Here is a 16714-nt window from a genome sequence, read left to right on the forward strand (position 1 = left end):
GATATGGCATGTCCCCTATTGTGGAAGGATATTGAAGGATATTGTTGTCGACACCAAGTTCAACAGAGCAAAAATGTATTTTAAGGGATGATAGAATTGCCTTTAGATTTGAATTTACTCAGAAATTACACGAAATAATTACAAATAACGTAGCTACAAATGACTAGAGTACAATATGATTTGTTGCGAAGTGTACATGGAGTTGATTTATTCATCTATGTGTCGAAAGGTTTTGTGCGTTCGCCCAGATCGACAATCAACTTGCCTTCTTCAGAGCATGGTGTGTTACTGTCGAGCATATGTCCTCGGCCGGCAAAACTCCGCACAGAGGGAACGGAATATGCAATAGCGTTCATACACGCCCAGTTGTACTGATGTCCTACTTTAAACTCCCAGTGCATAATTGAAATGTCGGAGAGCAGCCAAGTTCTGTACCGCCATCGGTCGTTATCAAGGTCGACAGCATAGTTGGCCAGAGCCTCCGAAAACCCGTCCTATCACAGTAAGATATTCATCAATCGCACCACCCATCAACAATCCTGAAGAAACTAACTCACCACATCATTGTTACGGCGATCGGTAGCATCTTCTGATTTGACGATCGTTTCAACATCCAGGGAAAGGGAATTGAGAGCGGGGCAGACTTTCGCAATGTGATCAATGAGTTGCGGTGTCAATAGTTGGGCAAAGAGAGACAGCCTCTTGAGGCGATAACTAGGGAAAAGCCTCAATATTGCCTTGACCTCATCAAGCTTCAGGCTACGATCTTTCAGCGTCAGAGATGTGAGGCTGGTCCCCAACCTCGCAATACTGTAATATAAAGGGTCTGTCGCACCAACTGCCATAGGGATATGCAACCCTAACTCCAGAGTGTGCATGGCGGGGAGTGTGATGTTTCGAAACAATTTGTGCTTCCCGTCGAACGTACTAAACCCATCATACGCGCAGTCTGTACAGCAACGTATGTAGCGTATACTAAAATTCTGCAGCTTTGGATGGTTCTGAAGAAACTGATTGAAGCCGGATGGGTCGGGGAGATGTCGGGCGTCAAGGGGCATTCCAATGGACAGATGAGTCAGGTGCGGAAGGATCCCTAAAAGCTGGAAAATAAGGGATAAGTCCTGATGTCCGATCGTCTTTAAAGAAAGCCGTCGGAGTGTCGATGCGTGGTTGTTGATGAAGTACGGAACGATGGTATCGCCAGGGTGTCCGCGAGCGTTATCGCACCTCAGCACCAAGGTCAGTTCTTCCAGATTGGGCAGGGATCCACAATATTTGACGGCGTCGTTCATTTTGTAGACCTGGATATCTATGGATAGTCGTTGAAGGTTCTGGCCAATGTGTTTCCAAATTTCCGGGAAGAATGCGAACGTCCACGCATCGCCACCAACGCCCTTGTCGTAATACCAGTCAATCCGCATTTCCTCCACTCGGGTTAGATTTCGGATGGCGTCAAAAAACATTTGCCGGCGCTCGTGGGCCGAACCTGAAGACTTTACACCAGCTCGCGATGAGGGTACAGATGGCGATCTGCGGTGTCCAAGCAATTCTCCAACATACTCGCGACCTCTCATCAGATATCGAGCGTGTTTGAACTTTGGGCTGGGGGATCGATTACGTGTAGATCCTTCGTCGTCCGATGAATCCTCTCCACCTTTTCCTCCAATAGCATCTCGGATTGCTCCTGGCCAAAGGGTCAACACTCGAACCCTTTCAGCCAGACTTGTGCTGCTAGAAATATAGAAGAAAATTCAGAGATCGATAACGGAAAAAAATTGGATCGAAACTCACTTTAATGCCTGTACCTTCTCTGTGAACACACGAGTATCCGAGCTAATGAAGCTTAATTGGTTGTACAGCTGATCCATAATCGCCTCGAAGAACAACCTGTTCACTCCAGCAAACCTCGGGAGGTCGTAGGGCGGTATGTAGTCAGCGATATGGATCCAAAGCTCGAACGGAAGTGCCGGCATCTTGTCCTTGGAGTATTTGTATATATAAGGCCTCGTTTCAGGACGGATTTCGAAACGCGCCGCCGGTGTCGGTACAAGGCGAGGTGAAAATGATGGGCTTGACTGCAGGGTTCAGCGAGTGTGTAGCGGAGAGGATATCCAAAACCCTTGTAGTTGCCCTAGATGCTTTGAAGGGTTATCCTATCGACGGCTGTGCGTTTGCAGGACATAGTGAATTGCGCAATCAGTGTCATGTTGAACGCTGTATACTGCCTGTTCTGGTCAAGACTCGACAAGTGATGTTCCTTGTGCGCTATAAATGGTGCGCCGGTGGTCGCCGATGGCGGTGAGCGCTCCGGTAATCACACGACACTTTCAGTTTCTCCACTCAATAGCTCGATTGTATTATCTGATAGGCCAAATGACCTGGTTACTCAAAGAACGGCGTGAGTGGTGACATTTTCTTGCGATAGTATAAACCTCCTCTGGCGGGTAAAGCAGTACTTGGTGAAATATTATCAGCAAATTTAGCCCTACTTACTCCCGCATTTTGCTATCTTTAGATACAACATAAAAGCATAGCTTTGGATGGACAATTGGCGGACTTATCTCTCGATCTTTCATCTCGCGTGTAAATCTATGGATCACAGTGTTTTGCGGATCACCCCTTGAAATCAGGTATTGGCTTTGTACTCACGATACCCCGACATCTGCCCGACAAGCACTTGATTTCATATAGTGGCATGCCGCAGGTCTACTACTTACTATTGCCTTACTGTCATGTCACGAATACAAAAATTCATATTGCGTGAACAATCCAATAAATTATTTGATCGAATCTACGAAATCATTGGGTTGCTTTTAGCTCACTTAACCCATTCCATTTGAGCTCTTGTCTTCCATGAAATTTCCTCTTCCATACCGGTTTCCATGGAATCTATATAGACAGAGGTAAAGATAATCATAGCACTCTCCGCATATGTACCTGGTCGGCGCCTCCAGCTCTCATTGGTTTCCAATCCGTTACGTTTTCGGTGTCGAAAGATTAGAAGGATAACGCGGTTTGAAAAGATGGAATGCAAAGTGCGTTGTACTGGTAGGAACATTGGCTTGAATGCATACTGTATACACCATTACTCGGAAGAAAAATGGCGGAGTGGATGATTGTACTTACTGGTGCTGCTAATATCACAATCCCGTTTGCCATGCTTATTGCTGTATTAGATGGTTTAGGTTAATGCAAACTATTTTTTTTTTTTTTTTTTTTTTTTTTTTTTTTATTTTATGTTATAGCCTCTGAGGGGTGGGCCCCTCCCTTGGCTTAGTACTACCATTACAGTTTCTCTATATAGGTTGTAATCCTACTGTTCCATGTGTACTGTGTAAAGGAATAAGAAGTGTTGCTTATGAGAGATTACTAACATTTATTGCGGCGTGGTGTTTTCTGCGTGGGGTGCTGGAGTTGGAGTTGAAGGTTGAGGTTTCCTCTTCCGCTCCCGATATCGAGAGACTCGACACCAGGAGCCAAAGAGAAAAATGCCAGAGTGATAGAGCCGTTCTGTGATGTTCTTGTCTTCAAACCTAATGAGAATAGAAAGTCGGTCCTTCTGGAACTCCTCCCCATCGCGACAAAGAGCCCGTATTTGCCCTCGGATATCCTGCCTAGATACCCCTGCCTCATTTTCAAGTAATGACCATATGCTGTTTTTTGGAGTGGCGGAGTCGAAAGAGTCGCGAAGTGAATCGGCTGGGAGATCATGGACCACTATACCATGCCATGGCACATCCGAGTGAACTGTGGGTGGGTCACCAATAGTTGAATCAAAATTAGGAAAGCAATCGGAGGCCTGAGCTGCTTGAAGAATAGTCATCGGGCGAGCTTTTATTCTAGCAGTTCCAGTGTCGTTTGCAGTGTGGATAATGAGCCTTCCTGATTTTGAGACATTAGCTCCGAGAACATGACGAGGGGGGTCCCGTGACATTGGTGAGAGCTCGCTATTGAGTCGCTCCACAAAATCAGTGAGTGGACCAGATGGCTGTGTAAGTGGAAAGTCATCCCAGGATGCAATAAGGCGATTATTTGAGGAGTAATGGCGGGTTGGACGAGTGACGTGAGGGCGGGTCTTAACAGGGCCTCCAGCAATTGGGGCTGGGGATGTCCTCTGCGGCGTGTGAGCTGGCTGAGCCACTGGTGTAGTTTTGGCCACTGTAGCGTATGACCGGGGCTCAGTAACCCTTTCAGGGTTTTGGGGGTGATATTCCGGGTCTGCCGGGAATAAGGTTGAGTGTAGCAGCAGAGCGGCGTGCATCGTTCGGTCACTGAGTGTGACGGTACCGTGAGAAATGCTCTGTATAATCGCGACCGTTGCCAGAATGGAGTCCAGCAGCGTCTCGAGGTGAGCAACCTGTCCGGCAACAATGTCCGAAGACACAGCTGGCGGGGGCAGAGTAGATGGGGGTGCAGCATCGGTGTTTGGGGCACTGTGTGGGTCCGCCAATGGTATGGGTGTGTTGACAGAGTGCTGTGGAGAGGGACCCGGAGGGGCATCCACTGATTTCCGAGGGTGAGTTCTGCCTTTCTTTATAAGGCGCTTCGTATGGGGTGACCTCTTGGTCTGTAGCAGCTTTCGGCCATCACTCTCTGACTCTGTTGGGCCTGGGGTTGAGTCTGGAGAGCGCTGTCGCCGTGTACCCAGCAGCGGGGCCGGTGAGCTGGCACGCTGACCATGTTGATGGTGGTGGTTAGTGCGTGAGAACATCCTAATGCAAACTATATGGAGTCTAACACACTTACCAAGCATGCAAATACAGTATACAATGCCGTTTTTATACAGCTGAGATACCCACAGGGGAGAAAGTCGAGTAACTAGACGGTTGGAAATGTGTCATCAATTTCTACTGTGTGAAAAAACATCCCACCAACTTACCGTGCTGGTTTGCTTTGATGACTGTCAAAATGACAGTTACTTGAAATCAAAGCCAGAAAAGTAAGCGATGAGAATATCTTTCGATGGTTGTATAGACGTACACGCCTCGCCCACAAACACCAGTACATAGAGGCCTAGTAAAGCAAACCGTCGTTCCCTGTCCAATGTGATGGCGGCTAATGCACACTGTTGGCGCCGTACCACATCCGTAGCAGTGGAGGAAATAGCTCGCATATTACGAACATCAAGGTATGTCTTCCATGCTGTCACACTTAGCATCCCGCTAAGCAGAGTCTTTTCAACGGGAAAAAGTCAGCTTTGCGAGATTCGAACGTGGGCACCGTAGGAATACTTGCAATGGCGACGGGCGTCAAAACCCTCAAAATCAGGCGCCGGCGTCCCCATAACGCGTATGTACGAAGAAGCATTATGACTACCGGAGGTTTATTCAGTGAAGAATATGTGTATTCTGCCGGCAAAACACTTACGCTGTGAGATAATGAGGCCAACAGTGACAAGCCCTACAGGGACAATTAATATGGCCCATTAACTAAGAACAAAGGAACTTACAGAAGGTCACAGGGTAAAGAAATAGACACTCCTAATAAATTCAATTTTTACTCGAGAATCTACAAAACTGAAGTCCTGGGAATCAAACCATTATGGGGAGTGGACCCGCCAAAACAGCTGAAATATGTTATATCAAAATAGATCTTGCGGAAAAATGCTGAAACACTCACGTCGCAGGAATAGAAAAATATCCAATATGGGCAAGTATCGATTAAGGTAAAAGAGAGTCAATCCCAAAGACCATTGCGACGACCAGACATCGTCGATCTTTGATGGAGATGAAACGTATCAGGGTGTCATTGTTGGTGACATAGTCTGAGCTCAAAAAGTACCTCAGCTTCAAGAGTACAGAAATAATCATAAATCTGTGTGCAAAAGAACTCAATACTCCACGTCCAAGGTAATCTGAGGGGGGAGAGGACGTACTAGAACTGTGTAACTGACAAACCAAAAGCTTAAACATGCCCTCGCAGGTGGCATAGCTGATAGCGCTGGACTAAGGGCTGCGCGTGCTGAGATAGGAAGTGGTCCCATAATTGAATGTAGTAAATAAGCAAGAACCATTTCGATTTGGACCGGCTTTCATGGGATGTCTGAGGAGAAATACACCTGGTTTCTGACCTTTCCGCGTGTATTGAGAAATGATTCAGGACGTACACGATTTTTCAATGGCACGCAAAGCCGACAATGTCGAAGGTGGAGATCAAATCCGATGAGTGAACAAAAAAGAAATGGGACAAAGCTTTTATTGGGTCCCGCTTGCTTACTGTTTGGTCAGTAACATGGTCGGTTTTGACGGCATGGGTAGGGCTGCTTCACCGAGAGAGTAATACTAATAAATGTATGGTTTCGGCAGTTTCCAGGTACCTGACATACCCGTAACGCGTAAATGGCCGTTTGAGGCTTGACCTCTAGCCATTGATTGGCAGTACGTAACCGACTTGATATCGAACGCGCTAATTTTTGTCCCAATAAACTTGTTGCGTATAGTTGAGTCGCTTCAAGAAGGGCTTGGCACTTCGGTTTATATCACTGTCTCAGAGATCGCATAAGTACAGTAGATGTTCAAGTTTTCAGTACCGTATTTTTGGAATTTCCGTTTGACTGTTGACAGCAGCTGATTTGCAGCTGACATGGATCGGTCACTAAGGGTAAATATTAATTTGGGATTTCCCCACCGACCCACAACTGGTACAATTTGAATTTTTAGAAAGCATCAAGTTAGTGCTCATAAAACCTTGTAATGTTGATCATTGGCAGCAAAATTGATAACCGGAACCGGTGAGGTGTAGCCAACAGCTATGGAAATGAATCAGAATTTCCATGAGATCAGACTGTCGCAGTACGTGAACGTATTGCAAATTTAAATTGTTTGATAAGGGGCCAATGTTTTACGGCGGACGATCGTTGGGTTCTGTGTTATATGGCTGTACGAGCACCTATATTGATAAGAATCACTGCAAGGAGTAGATATTCATCAGTAAGAAAAATGTGATCCTGTAACGAAGAGAACGAATCAGGAACTGGTTATCCAATTGCCTCTTTACACCCTTCAAGTTTAAATAAGCGCCCAGAGCATAATCTGAAACTTTGTTGTTTCTTCGTCAGACACAAATAGGAAAACAAGTTGGTAGAAGTATGTCTATAATCTCTACATGTTTTTCATGAAAGGCCTCTATCTCGATGTATACACACCCCAGCCATTCATGATAAAGAAAAGCCATCGCAGCCTGTCCGGTCGCAACAAATGAAATCCAAGTAGCCAAATAGCTGAACAAAAAGACACTGTCAGCGACTGGGCCATATGGTCCTCACTAAGAGATGCACTTACTCAATTCCATATAGGTGAAGAACCCTAAAGCACCGCCGGTGGCGCCGCGTTTGATAAAGCGGAGGACGTCCACCCAAAGCTTCATATCCTTAGGGGTTGGCCGTGCACTTTTGTCCAATAGGAGAGTGAGGAGAATGCGAGTGTCTAAATAAAGGCAACATTGAATTTGGTGAGAAGGACATGCCAAACCCATAGCAACCTACATATTCCAATATGACTGCGGACGTTGGAATTGGGCATCAGAATCGGGAAGGAAAATCGCATATACAGTTTCTTACAAATGTCCACTGCGTCGAAATTTCAATAGACGGTAGCGACAAGAAAAAGAAGAGATTTACACAGTTCCAATGGCGTTCATGTATGCAGAATTTGTCATTAGAATAGACCAGTCTTCCGTTGAAAAGTTTTGAAGGTATAAGTCGGGGCGCTACAGAAAGTGCGTTAAGTGTTGGTATAGGAGACCTGTAAGTAGAGGTATTGCGAACCTGGTAACCATCCGGGAATAAATCTTGAGGTAAGAAGTCAATTGACGGTTTTTTGTATCCGGTCGCGAGTATGATAACATCGGCTTCGACGAGTTTCTCTTCGCCCTGCTGAATTTCTTCGACAAAAGAACTTGGCTTCATGTTGGCTTTGTTCTCCAATCGCCTGCTCTTTTTACGGGCTTCTGTTACAACACCCTTACTGGTTAGACGGATGGGTGATCCCCTGACGTAGTGGCAGCGTCCTGTGCGTACGTGTGAGAGGAACACGTCATTTACAACCTAGATTAAAATCTTTACGTCAGATCCCAGCCAAAATCCAATTGTTAAATGTTCTGTTTACTGGTGTGCCCTCATATATCCCGGTCGTCTTCGGAATTAATTCCTCTATTCCATGATACTGAAAGTATCTTAAGAAAGTCTCCCACAGGAAGCTGAAGAAAGGATTGCGTTGGAATAAGATACAACAGGTAAAAGGGACCTTCACGCGCACCTTAGGGGCATTTCTCGTCCAAACGGCTGTCCCGCAATGCAGGTGTCGATAATGATATTACGAGGGATAATCCATTTGTCGTCGCGGGCAATCATCGTTACCTCAACGCCTTTGGTCTGGCTTTGGTCTTTTTCACCCTTGGAGGACTGGCCTTGATGATCGACAACACTACCAAATTTATCGATCACGGTCTCAACGGCCTCTACCCCGCTGGCCCCGCTTCCAATGACCACAACGCGCTCACCTCCTTTGAGTTTAAAGGTGGGAGAGTCAAGCTCGGAGGAATGGATTATAGTTTTCATGAACTTGTCCCCGTGCTCCTTCTGGACGTCCTCGCCAGGTTCAGGTAAAGGAGGGAATTCATTGTCATTATGCAAATCCGGAGAGGGCGAGTCTTGTGATGGATGCCAAGGATCGTTCGTGTCTTCCTTCTCTTTGGATTTGTTCGTTTCATTCGCAATTTTGTCAGGCATGCCAGGGAGAGTAATCCAATTTGGTTCCCCGCATGTACCAATGGTTACAATGACAGCGTCAAAAACACCCTCCTTCCCGTCATTGATTAGCCACCTGGTCCTGTCAGGATCGCTTTCCCATTCGCGTTTATCCTTGGGTTCTGGCGCTCTGCTCACGCATGTGACTTTGGTCTGTTAAATTGAGCATGAGTAATTTACATGCGAAAAGAAAACATGGTTTCGGTACGTCAAAACGCGTTCTTGTGTCGAGGTGGTACTCTTTCCAAATTCTTCGAATCTCTTTAGAAGCGGGTTAGAACGAAAAACTACGGGCGAATGGTGAACAATGACATACCCCCAAGGATTTCGTCTCTGAGAGGAAACGCCTTGCTCCAGATAATCGCGGGGTGAAAGCGATAAAGTAATGAATTCAACTGGAGGCCGGAGGTCGTGTTTACGTGTGACCAAATCCCCCCAACGCTGTCTTTCGATCCCGCTTCGAAAATCACCACTTCGAACCCATGTGAAATTGCATGCCTAATGGGACGTGGAACGCTGAGCTCATTCACGCCGAGGGTAGTTTATGACCTACGCAGCTGAACTAATGCCAGTTACTCCAGCTCCAATGACGGCTATTCTTCCGTGAGGTTTGGATATGCTATCGGAACGTTTGGGAGGCGGCTAGGTAGGATGGAGACGGCAGAGAAATCAGTGAAAGAAAGCATAAACATTTCAGACTTACCGCCTTGAAGAGGTAAACAATGACAAGTTGTGTCAGGATATAGGAAATTCGCCACAAATATTTGAAGATCCTCATTGGACTCGCCAACGCAAAGAATTGACTCCCGTGATATAGCTTGGCGGATTCATCGAGAAATTCGTTTGTGGTCTGGTAAATTGGTTTGTGCGCGTCAGATAACATTGGACGGAAGTTGGAGAACAGGATATGCAATACCAAACGACTTATGAGGAGCGAGAGAGTTGTGATGTCAGAATTTCATGACGTCATGTATTGACAGTTTCGAAGGATCTCCATTTTAGTCGCATATAGGATGGATCAGATACAAAATATAGAATAGAACAGTAGTGCGCTGGCTGCTCAAAGGATTGGTGGACATGGGCGAATGCATTGATGAGCTTCTCGTTGCCATGCAAAGTCCAACAACAACATTTTGGCATGTACACGTGCTGTGACGAGGCGCGTCAGGACAATTAAATGACGCGTCTTCCAACAGGGGTTTTGATCTTCAAGGGCTTCGACATAACGATATGTCAATTTATACCCCAATTATTTATTCTAAACTCGAAGTGGGTACGTTATCTCTACCATTCTCCCGTGTAATCCTAGAGTTTACTAAGCTTCCCCAAGGTAAACAGCTTCAAGGTTTCGGCCTTCAATGTCGTAGACAAATGCACCATAATAAGTTGGTCCGTAGTGAGGGCGCAAGCCAGGGGCTCCATTATCTTTTGCGCCAGCAGCACTGGTTTAAGTTAGTCTCGAAAATGCGAAGGTCACCCAACAATGAATATTCTCACATGGCTGCTTCGTAGAATTGATCGACTTCATCACGGCTCTTAGCACTAAACGCGAGATGAATGAATTCTCCAGCTGGACCGGACTGCGGTGGAAGTGCTTTCTTCTCTTCTTCCGTCTTGCGCGCGTTCACTTCAGAAATCCAAAAATCGGGATAGTGTTCTCCCAAACCGAGGACCTTGTCATCTAGGAAAGTGACTTGGACCGTGTATCCCAAGGGCTTGAGGGCAGCTTCGTAGAAGGCGCGTGCCTTGCTGATATCTTGCACGGTAATACCAAGATGGGCTAACGGCATGTTGCTTTGTTATAGTCGTGAAGTGGATAATATGGTTGTCGTCTCAACTTCTGGGCACAAATGGCCTTTTCTTCTCCGCCTTTTATAGAATTCAGAGCTAGTCAGCTGATTCTGGCGTTTGACTCATGGCTCGGTTCCATTGTGATTGGAAGTTTGAATTCGCGCTTTGTTCCCACTCGATTCGCAATCCACTTGAAATGGGAGTTAATGCTCGAAGCGCTTCCCCTTATTAGGATACTATTATACTATCCATACTATAGCCTAACCACATCTTATTCTTATAGAATTCGTGGAAGCATCCAGTCGGTGAGTATCAACCTCTGAGCTTAGGAATGAGAAAATGTCTTGAAATTTCGGGATCGTGGTTTGCTTGATCCTTGTTGTTGATTCATGAACATTCGATCACCAAAACTGGTTTTCATCATTGAAACGTATGCTTGGGCCGAAGCATCCAGAAAGATAACCTTAGATGAGTAGGGGTGTTAATTGATTGTTAATTGATTGCAATAAGCGCGTACGCATCCTTGGGTGTTAGTCCGTGGTCCCCTGCACAATATCTATTCCAATCATATTAGCTTATCCTCTTAGCTTCTCCTAGATTTCATGCCTATAGCTCTTGAGGGAACGATTGCAAGTTAGCATAGAATATTTCTAAATAATTCTTTCCTTTGAATTTGATCCATTCGTCGATAATTATCGATGAATGTACTTCAATGCGGTTTTATTATGGTTCTATCATTCCCACGTATCCGTATTGTTGCGAAGGACATACGGATGACAAATTTCGTTTTACATGATCACAATCCGGATACGTACCGGTACCCAATCCTTGCGGGATGTTTCGACGGAACGGCGATTATTATCCGCAATATGCATACCGATTTGAACTTGGGCTGCTTTTTACTTAAAAGTTGAACGCCTTACATTTTCCTTGAGATAAGATTAGATGAACTTCTTATCTTATCTATGGTCATATGACTCATTACGCTGGACAGTGACGCGTCCTTGAGGCGTATTGATGCCTTCGACTTTAACTCTTCGACTTTTAACTAATTCATCTCCACAAAAGATCTTTTGCTTTTTATTCAAAGATGTCCGATAACAACAATTCTGGTGGCCGTACCCTTGGAGGTGACCCGGCTGAACCCTTGCCGTCCAATTGGGCGCGTCCTGCTGCAGCTCCAAGAGTTGGAAGGATTGGCGATTGGTCTGGTTCATCATCAACAAGGTGCACAGTTTTATGCTATAGATCTGGTCTCCTGACTGAATTGTACGTTGCAGCGCACCTAGAGGAGGCGGCCGATTCGCCACGATTTCGGGCTTGGGCGGTGGTGCCGGTGGTGGAGGTCAAAGACAGCCACAGGGTGACGATGAGGACGAGGATGACGAGAATAAGGGTGCCGAGAGCTGGTTTGCTGGTGGTGAACGAAGGTGTGAACTTGCATAGACACCTCGGATGACATATCAGTATATCTTACATCTCTTCCAGTGGTATTAACGTGCAGAATCCCGATCGACAACGTGCGGTCCCTGGAGGTGATATGGTCCGAGATCTTCTTAGACGCGCGGCACAGTATGTTCAGATTGTGTTTCCAAAACAGACGCAGCTCAATATTTGACTTAATCAGGGCAGGCCCCCCTCCCGAAGCTCCGGCCAGATCGTCTAATGTCTTCACTGGCGGTGGTCACACCCTGGGTAGCGATGAAGTTGAAAGCTCCTATATCCCAGGCAATGTACAAGAGCCAGAAGGCACGTAATTCTCTCGCTGGATTGCTGAATCTCTCTCAATGAATGCGAATGACAGAGGAAACCGCTATTCGCCATTTAACCTTTTGGCGTGATGGATTCCAGGTTGAAGATGGGGAGCTCATGCGATATGACGACCCCGCGAATGCCCAAATATTGGCAGAAATAAATGCAGGGTCTGATTTTCTCTTTCTTCCATTGAACGCAATTCTAATTTGAATTTTCTCCAGCCATGCTCCACCTTCTATTCTCAATGTTCGACGCGGCCAACCTGTCGAATTGCGTGTAAACAAACGAACGGAAGATGACTATGTTCCCCCGAAAGGAACAAAAGTCTTCTCAGGATCAGGTCATAGACTTGGAGCCGTCGTCCCTGACTTCAATGCTGAGGCAGGCAGGAGCACTACCCAAATGCCCGGAACGTTCCCTCCATCAGCTCCAGCCACTTCCGCGTCATCCGAAGACCGTCCTAAAATTGCTACCAAATTCGAAGTTGATCAAGACAAGCCTAGTACTAGTATTCAAATAAGACTGGCCGATGGAACTAGGTTTGTCTCTTGGTCATTTTGTTTATCTATCGTTGATTTAATCAAATATATTTAGAATGGTTGCTCGTATGAACTTGACTCACACCGTTGGAGATATCAGGAATTTCATCAACGCGTTCGTCCTGTTTCCAATTCGATTAAATACCTGTATTCATATCTATTCCAATTAGCTCTCGCCCTGAAAATTTGACACGCCCTTACACTATCGGCACCACCTTCCCAAACCGAACATTGGATGACGATACCGCGACTATCCAAGGAGCAGGCCTCGTCAACAGTGTTGTCGTACAACGATGGGCATAATTGATATCGCTTTCTTGTGGAGTGGAACGTACATCGGTTCAATACGATTTCAGAAATGTATCATAGCAAAACTTTCGTCTGCGATACCGTTCTTTTTGCGGTTAACATGATTGTCACGTGATTACGAAGAGCTCGGAAAAACAACGACATCAATGCGATTTTCTTCTTTTACACTCTGACATCGATTCATAGGATCTCATATGCCCGAGATGACTGAATTCTCAACTCTCCTTTCACATCCTGTAGAACTGATTCAATCTATCAGCGATGAGGTGAGAAGCATGAAATTGGCCATAGGTACTTACATCGAAGTGAGGGGTTAAGCTTATCAACGTCATTTATCATTTTGTAGCTTGATATCCCAGACGTGTGTAGGCTTCGTCTGACGTGCAAAGAGCTTACTGCACATCTCGGCCCTCAACTTTTTCACACTTTCACATTAGATATCTCGAGATCCACTATTGCAAAGGTTATACCTCGACTCGAAGCCCTTTCCAGGGGAGATCACGTTGTCTGTTATTCTGCCAAAAAATTAGTAATCCGGTCCCTCTCGCCGTCGCATAACCAGGACCTGTATGGGACCATATGTTCATTGACGCGAACAAGACCCAGCAACAGATTGGGACAATCAGAATCCTCGGAAGAGTCCTATGACGTCGCCCGCGCAAAGGAATTCATGATGGCACATTTGTTTGATGCTATAGCTTCTCTGAAGAACGTTCGAAATGTAGAGTAAGTGAACTGGTACTTTTTTTCCGTTTGCCCTACGCGCTCAATTTTCTGGGTCGACATAGATGGTCACCAAGTTCGACCGATAAAGCATGGTCTCATCAAACCGTTATGAATGCTCTAAGTAGCTTACCAACTCTAAATCGCATCAGCATCCGTCTTTCCGATGTTAAAATTGCACTGGATCTTCAATTTCTGAAATATCTGCACGAGGTGAACCTGGATGGAGTTACATTGCTGCGTCAGGGAGACATATTCGAAAGTCTGGCAAAAGCCATAGCCCAGAACCAATGTCTTACTTCAATCACTCTTTCCAGAAGTTGGCGTCAGCCGTTTGGCGGTACTTTGAATCAACAAAATCTTCATCAACTTTTCAAATACTACCCTGCTACTGCCCCGCCCCTCCGTTTGCGTCACCTCTCCTTGCGCTCATTTCTGGTTCGACTGGACAGTATCACTCTTCATCACTTATCGCATCTAACTTCTCTGAGCTTGACATGCATCGAGGATCCAGATGTCCCTGTCGTTGCTACATTCCCGACGGGTGTACAGGACGACTCATTAGTACACGAAAGAAGCAAATATGGCTCAACATTGGATGATATCTGGAAAGCACTGATTAATGCTGGAATACATCTGGTAGAAATTACTGTGGATGTGGTGCCAAGCGCATTGCTTGATTATCTGGCGCTCTACACAGGTCTGAAGATACTGCGGCTGATGCCCGGTGGATTTCACGGGGGAGGTTCATCAGACACAGCAGCTGATCAGTTCTTTTCTGTGGCACTTAAATATCATGTCCAGACCTTGGAGGACCTCCAGATAGCTTCGTTGTTTGAAGGCCGCTGGTGCTTTGGATCTCACAACGTGGATGTTATATCGCAATGTACAAAGCTCAGGAAACTACGCATGTGTATCAACTCAGACCAGCTGCCGTCACAGCAACCACATTCTATCGAGGAAGCAAATGACATGGTGAGCCCCATATTCCAATAATCGATATCATTCAGTTTTCTGAATACCCGCGGGCGTCTTAGAAACTGCTTTTAGACACTGTTGTGCTGCACATGCCAAGAATCAGCATTGTTCTGATAGCTGGCGCCAACCAGGAAGCTCTTCGCCCCTCTCGAAGTGGATACATCTCAATGGTTCATTTTGCAGCTGTCAATAGAAAGCTATCAAAAATTATTGATGAATACGAGCCCCCGCCTTCTTGTCACCGCCTTCCATTGCTAATGGTTTCTAGCTCAGGAAAACTGGTGTACCAGTGTAAAACCAAACAGAATATCGGCACTTACTCGAACAACGAAGCTGGTTTGAAAGAGAGTCGCGGTCTTAAATACGTGAAGGCTCCAGTTTTTACCTCTGTTAATGATACATATAGTGAATGGCTTTAAATATAAGGTAAAAGTGAAAGCCACATAGAATTTTTATAAATGCTCAGTCACCAGAGTGGCGTGCAAAAATGCAAACGTCCAATTTAACCATGCGCATTAAACAGCTTTGGAAATCTGTAACTTTTTTCATCTCATAACTAGCCCCGGGCTGGATTCAACAAATATTAGAATCTCTTTCATTGAATGCCGCTGTAAGCCTGAGGGATTTAACTCATAAACCTGCCCTAATTTTTGGCTGTAGACCTATAGTCATGATGGGTAAACCGCTCAGGATAATGTTCATGGTGGGTTCGCTTATGTGCTGTCGGATGGCCATTGGCCATGCACGTCATCCAAATTTGGCAGGTAATTACTCAAATTTAGAAACGCTATAGTTGATTACATCATATCACGTGTCACCCTGTGGAAGGCCGTAAATTCCCGGGCTCTCCTCTTGAAGTCCGCTTATCCACTGGTCCAAATTCAATATTCAACGTTAAACGTTAGCCGATAACCTTTTACAGTATCATACCTGGCGCTGACTGGGACATATAATAAATCGACAACTTCACTCTTGTACTACACACAAATATTCAACGTGACGGACAATTTAGTTTGGTAAGCATTCGGTGCAACAAAATTGTGTTTGCCTTTTTGACGAGCGGCGAGCCGTCAAAGTTATCTGGACTGTTTCTGTTCCGGTGGGTCAGATGGCATGTAACACATATGATACGATTACGACCCATATATTCCTTCCCATGGTTGCTTCTTACCCTGACACTTGCTTTTTCTGCGAATCGTCTACCTCAGTGAAGTCCCAATGATTAACAGTTCCGCCCTTCTCTCTCTTGCACCTGAGCTAAGTAATCGCATTGGTATGGAGGTGTGTACCTTGTCACTTTCGCTGTATTATTGACCATAATGGAACATACAGTTAGAAGCGGCTGATGTCAAGCAGCTTCGTTTGACTTGCAAAGAAATGGCGGCACTATTGGAACCGTGTATCTATCGTACACTTTCACTTTCTATCAACAGGAACAATATGCATGAGGTATGGCTGTCCGTTTGCACATTTAATACCAATCATTGAACTTTTTGTCCCATAAATATAGAGAACAGTTTTACACAACCCCCACTATATATCTTGGTGTCCCACTCATAGAGAACTAGTTTCCGAGCATGGAGGAAATCATCCCGATCATTGTATTTACAGAATCTTCAATTTTAATGAATGGTGCACATTTAATACCAATCTATAAACTTTTTGTTCCATACATAGAAATTTCAGAAGTAAGACTCCAATAAGTATTTGCTCTTATTTCCGCAGATAGAGAAGAGATTGCCAAACATATAGATCCAGTGTCCATACATTTACAGGTTGCACCATCAGATACAACTTTGAGTACCATACATATAGTTTTGGTGCCCACATATTCAAAGAACAATCCCTTGGAGAGTTCAAACACGCCCTTTCA

At 45.4% G+C, this 16714-nt stretch overlaps 7 protein-coding genes across 7 annotated transcripts; 2 read left to right on the plus strand and 5 right to left on the minus strand.

Annotated features, from left to right (window-relative positions):
- Window positions 1-215: 215 nt before the first annotated feature.
- On the minus strand, window positions 216-1973 carry JR316_0012449 (uncharacterized protein; the record flags this gene model as incomplete). Its single annotated transcript, XM_047898074.1, has 3 exons — window positions 216-494; window positions 558-1731; window positions 1792-1973. The coding sequence occupies 3 exons, from the start codon at window positions 1971-1973 to the stop codon at window positions 216-218; spliced, it is 1635 nt and encodes a 544-aa protein (XP_047742963.1).
- A 1403-nt stretch (window positions 1974-3376) lies between these two features.
- Window positions 3377-5983, minus strand: JR316_0012450 (uncharacterized protein; the record flags this gene model as incomplete). Its single annotated transcript, XM_047898075.1, has 11 exons — window positions 3377-4722; window positions 4747-4818; window positions 4880-4918; window positions 4981-5173; window positions 5221-5312; window positions 5368-5400; window positions 5450-5480; window positions 5538-5566; window positions 5620-5716; window positions 5782-5814; window positions 5876-5983. The coding sequence occupies 11 exons, from the start codon at window positions 5981-5983 to the stop codon at window positions 3377-3379; spliced, it is 2073 nt and encodes a 690-aa protein (XP_047742964.1).
- A 1141-nt stretch (window positions 5984-7124) lies between these two features.
- JR316_0012451 (uncharacterized protein) lies at window positions 7125-7520 on the minus strand (the record flags this gene model as incomplete). Its single annotated transcript, XM_047898076.1, has 3 exons — window positions 7125-7219; window positions 7281-7424; window positions 7484-7520. The coding sequence occupies 3 exons, from the start codon at window positions 7518-7520 to the stop codon at window positions 7125-7127; spliced, it is 276 nt and encodes a 91-aa protein (XP_047742965.1).
- A 94-nt stretch (window positions 7521-7614) lies between these two features.
- JR316_0012452 (putative monooxygenase y4iD) lies at window positions 7615-9524 on the minus strand (the record flags this gene model as incomplete). Its single annotated transcript, XM_047898077.1, has 8 exons — window positions 7615-7707; window positions 7766-8044; window positions 8106-8196; window positions 8256-8899; window positions 8955-9007; window positions 9063-9244; window positions 9300-9388; window positions 9450-9524. 8 exons carry the CDS (start codon window positions 9522-9524, stop codon window positions 7615-7617), a joined length of 1506 nt encoding a protein of 501 aa, XP_047742966.1.
- A 537-nt stretch (window positions 9525-10061) lies between these two features.
- JR316_0012453 (uncharacterized protein) lies at window positions 10062-10536 on the minus strand (the record flags this gene model as incomplete). Its single annotated transcript, XM_047898078.1, has 2 exons — window positions 10062-10188; window positions 10244-10536. 2 exons carry the CDS (start codon window positions 10534-10536, stop codon window positions 10062-10064), a joined length of 420 nt encoding a protein of 139 aa, XP_047742967.1.
- Window positions 10537-11627: 1091 nt separating this feature from the next.
- Window positions 11628-13134, plus strand: JR316_0012454 (NSFL1 cofactor p47; the record flags this gene model as incomplete). Its single annotated transcript, XM_047898079.1, has 8 exons — window positions 11628-11764; window positions 11818-11967; window positions 12026-12109; window positions 12165-12270; window positions 12344-12459; window positions 12514-12831; window positions 12887-12946; window positions 13002-13134. 8 exons carry the CDS (start codon window positions 11628-11630, stop codon window positions 13132-13134), a joined length of 1104 nt encoding a protein of 367 aa, XP_047742968.1.
- A 200-nt stretch (window positions 13135-13334) lies between these two features.
- On the plus strand, window positions 13335-15260 carry JR316_0012455 (uncharacterized protein; the record flags this gene model as incomplete). The annotated part of the gene is made up of 4 exons (XM_047898080.1): window positions 13335-13406; window positions 13487-13866; window positions 13929-14838; window positions 14901-15260. 4 exons carry the CDS (start codon window positions 13335-13337, stop codon window positions 15258-15260), a joined length of 1722 nt encoding a protein of 573 aa, XP_047742969.1.
- Window positions 15261-16714: the final 1454 nt, after the last annotated feature.

This window comes from Psilocybe cubensis, chromosome 12, assembly GCF_017499595.1.
Source record: "Psilocybe cubensis strain MGC-MH-2018 chromosome 12, whole genome shotgun sequence".
NCBI lineage: Eukaryota > Fungi > Basidiomycota > Agaricomycetes > Agaricales > Agrocybaceae > Psilocybe > Psilocybe cubensis.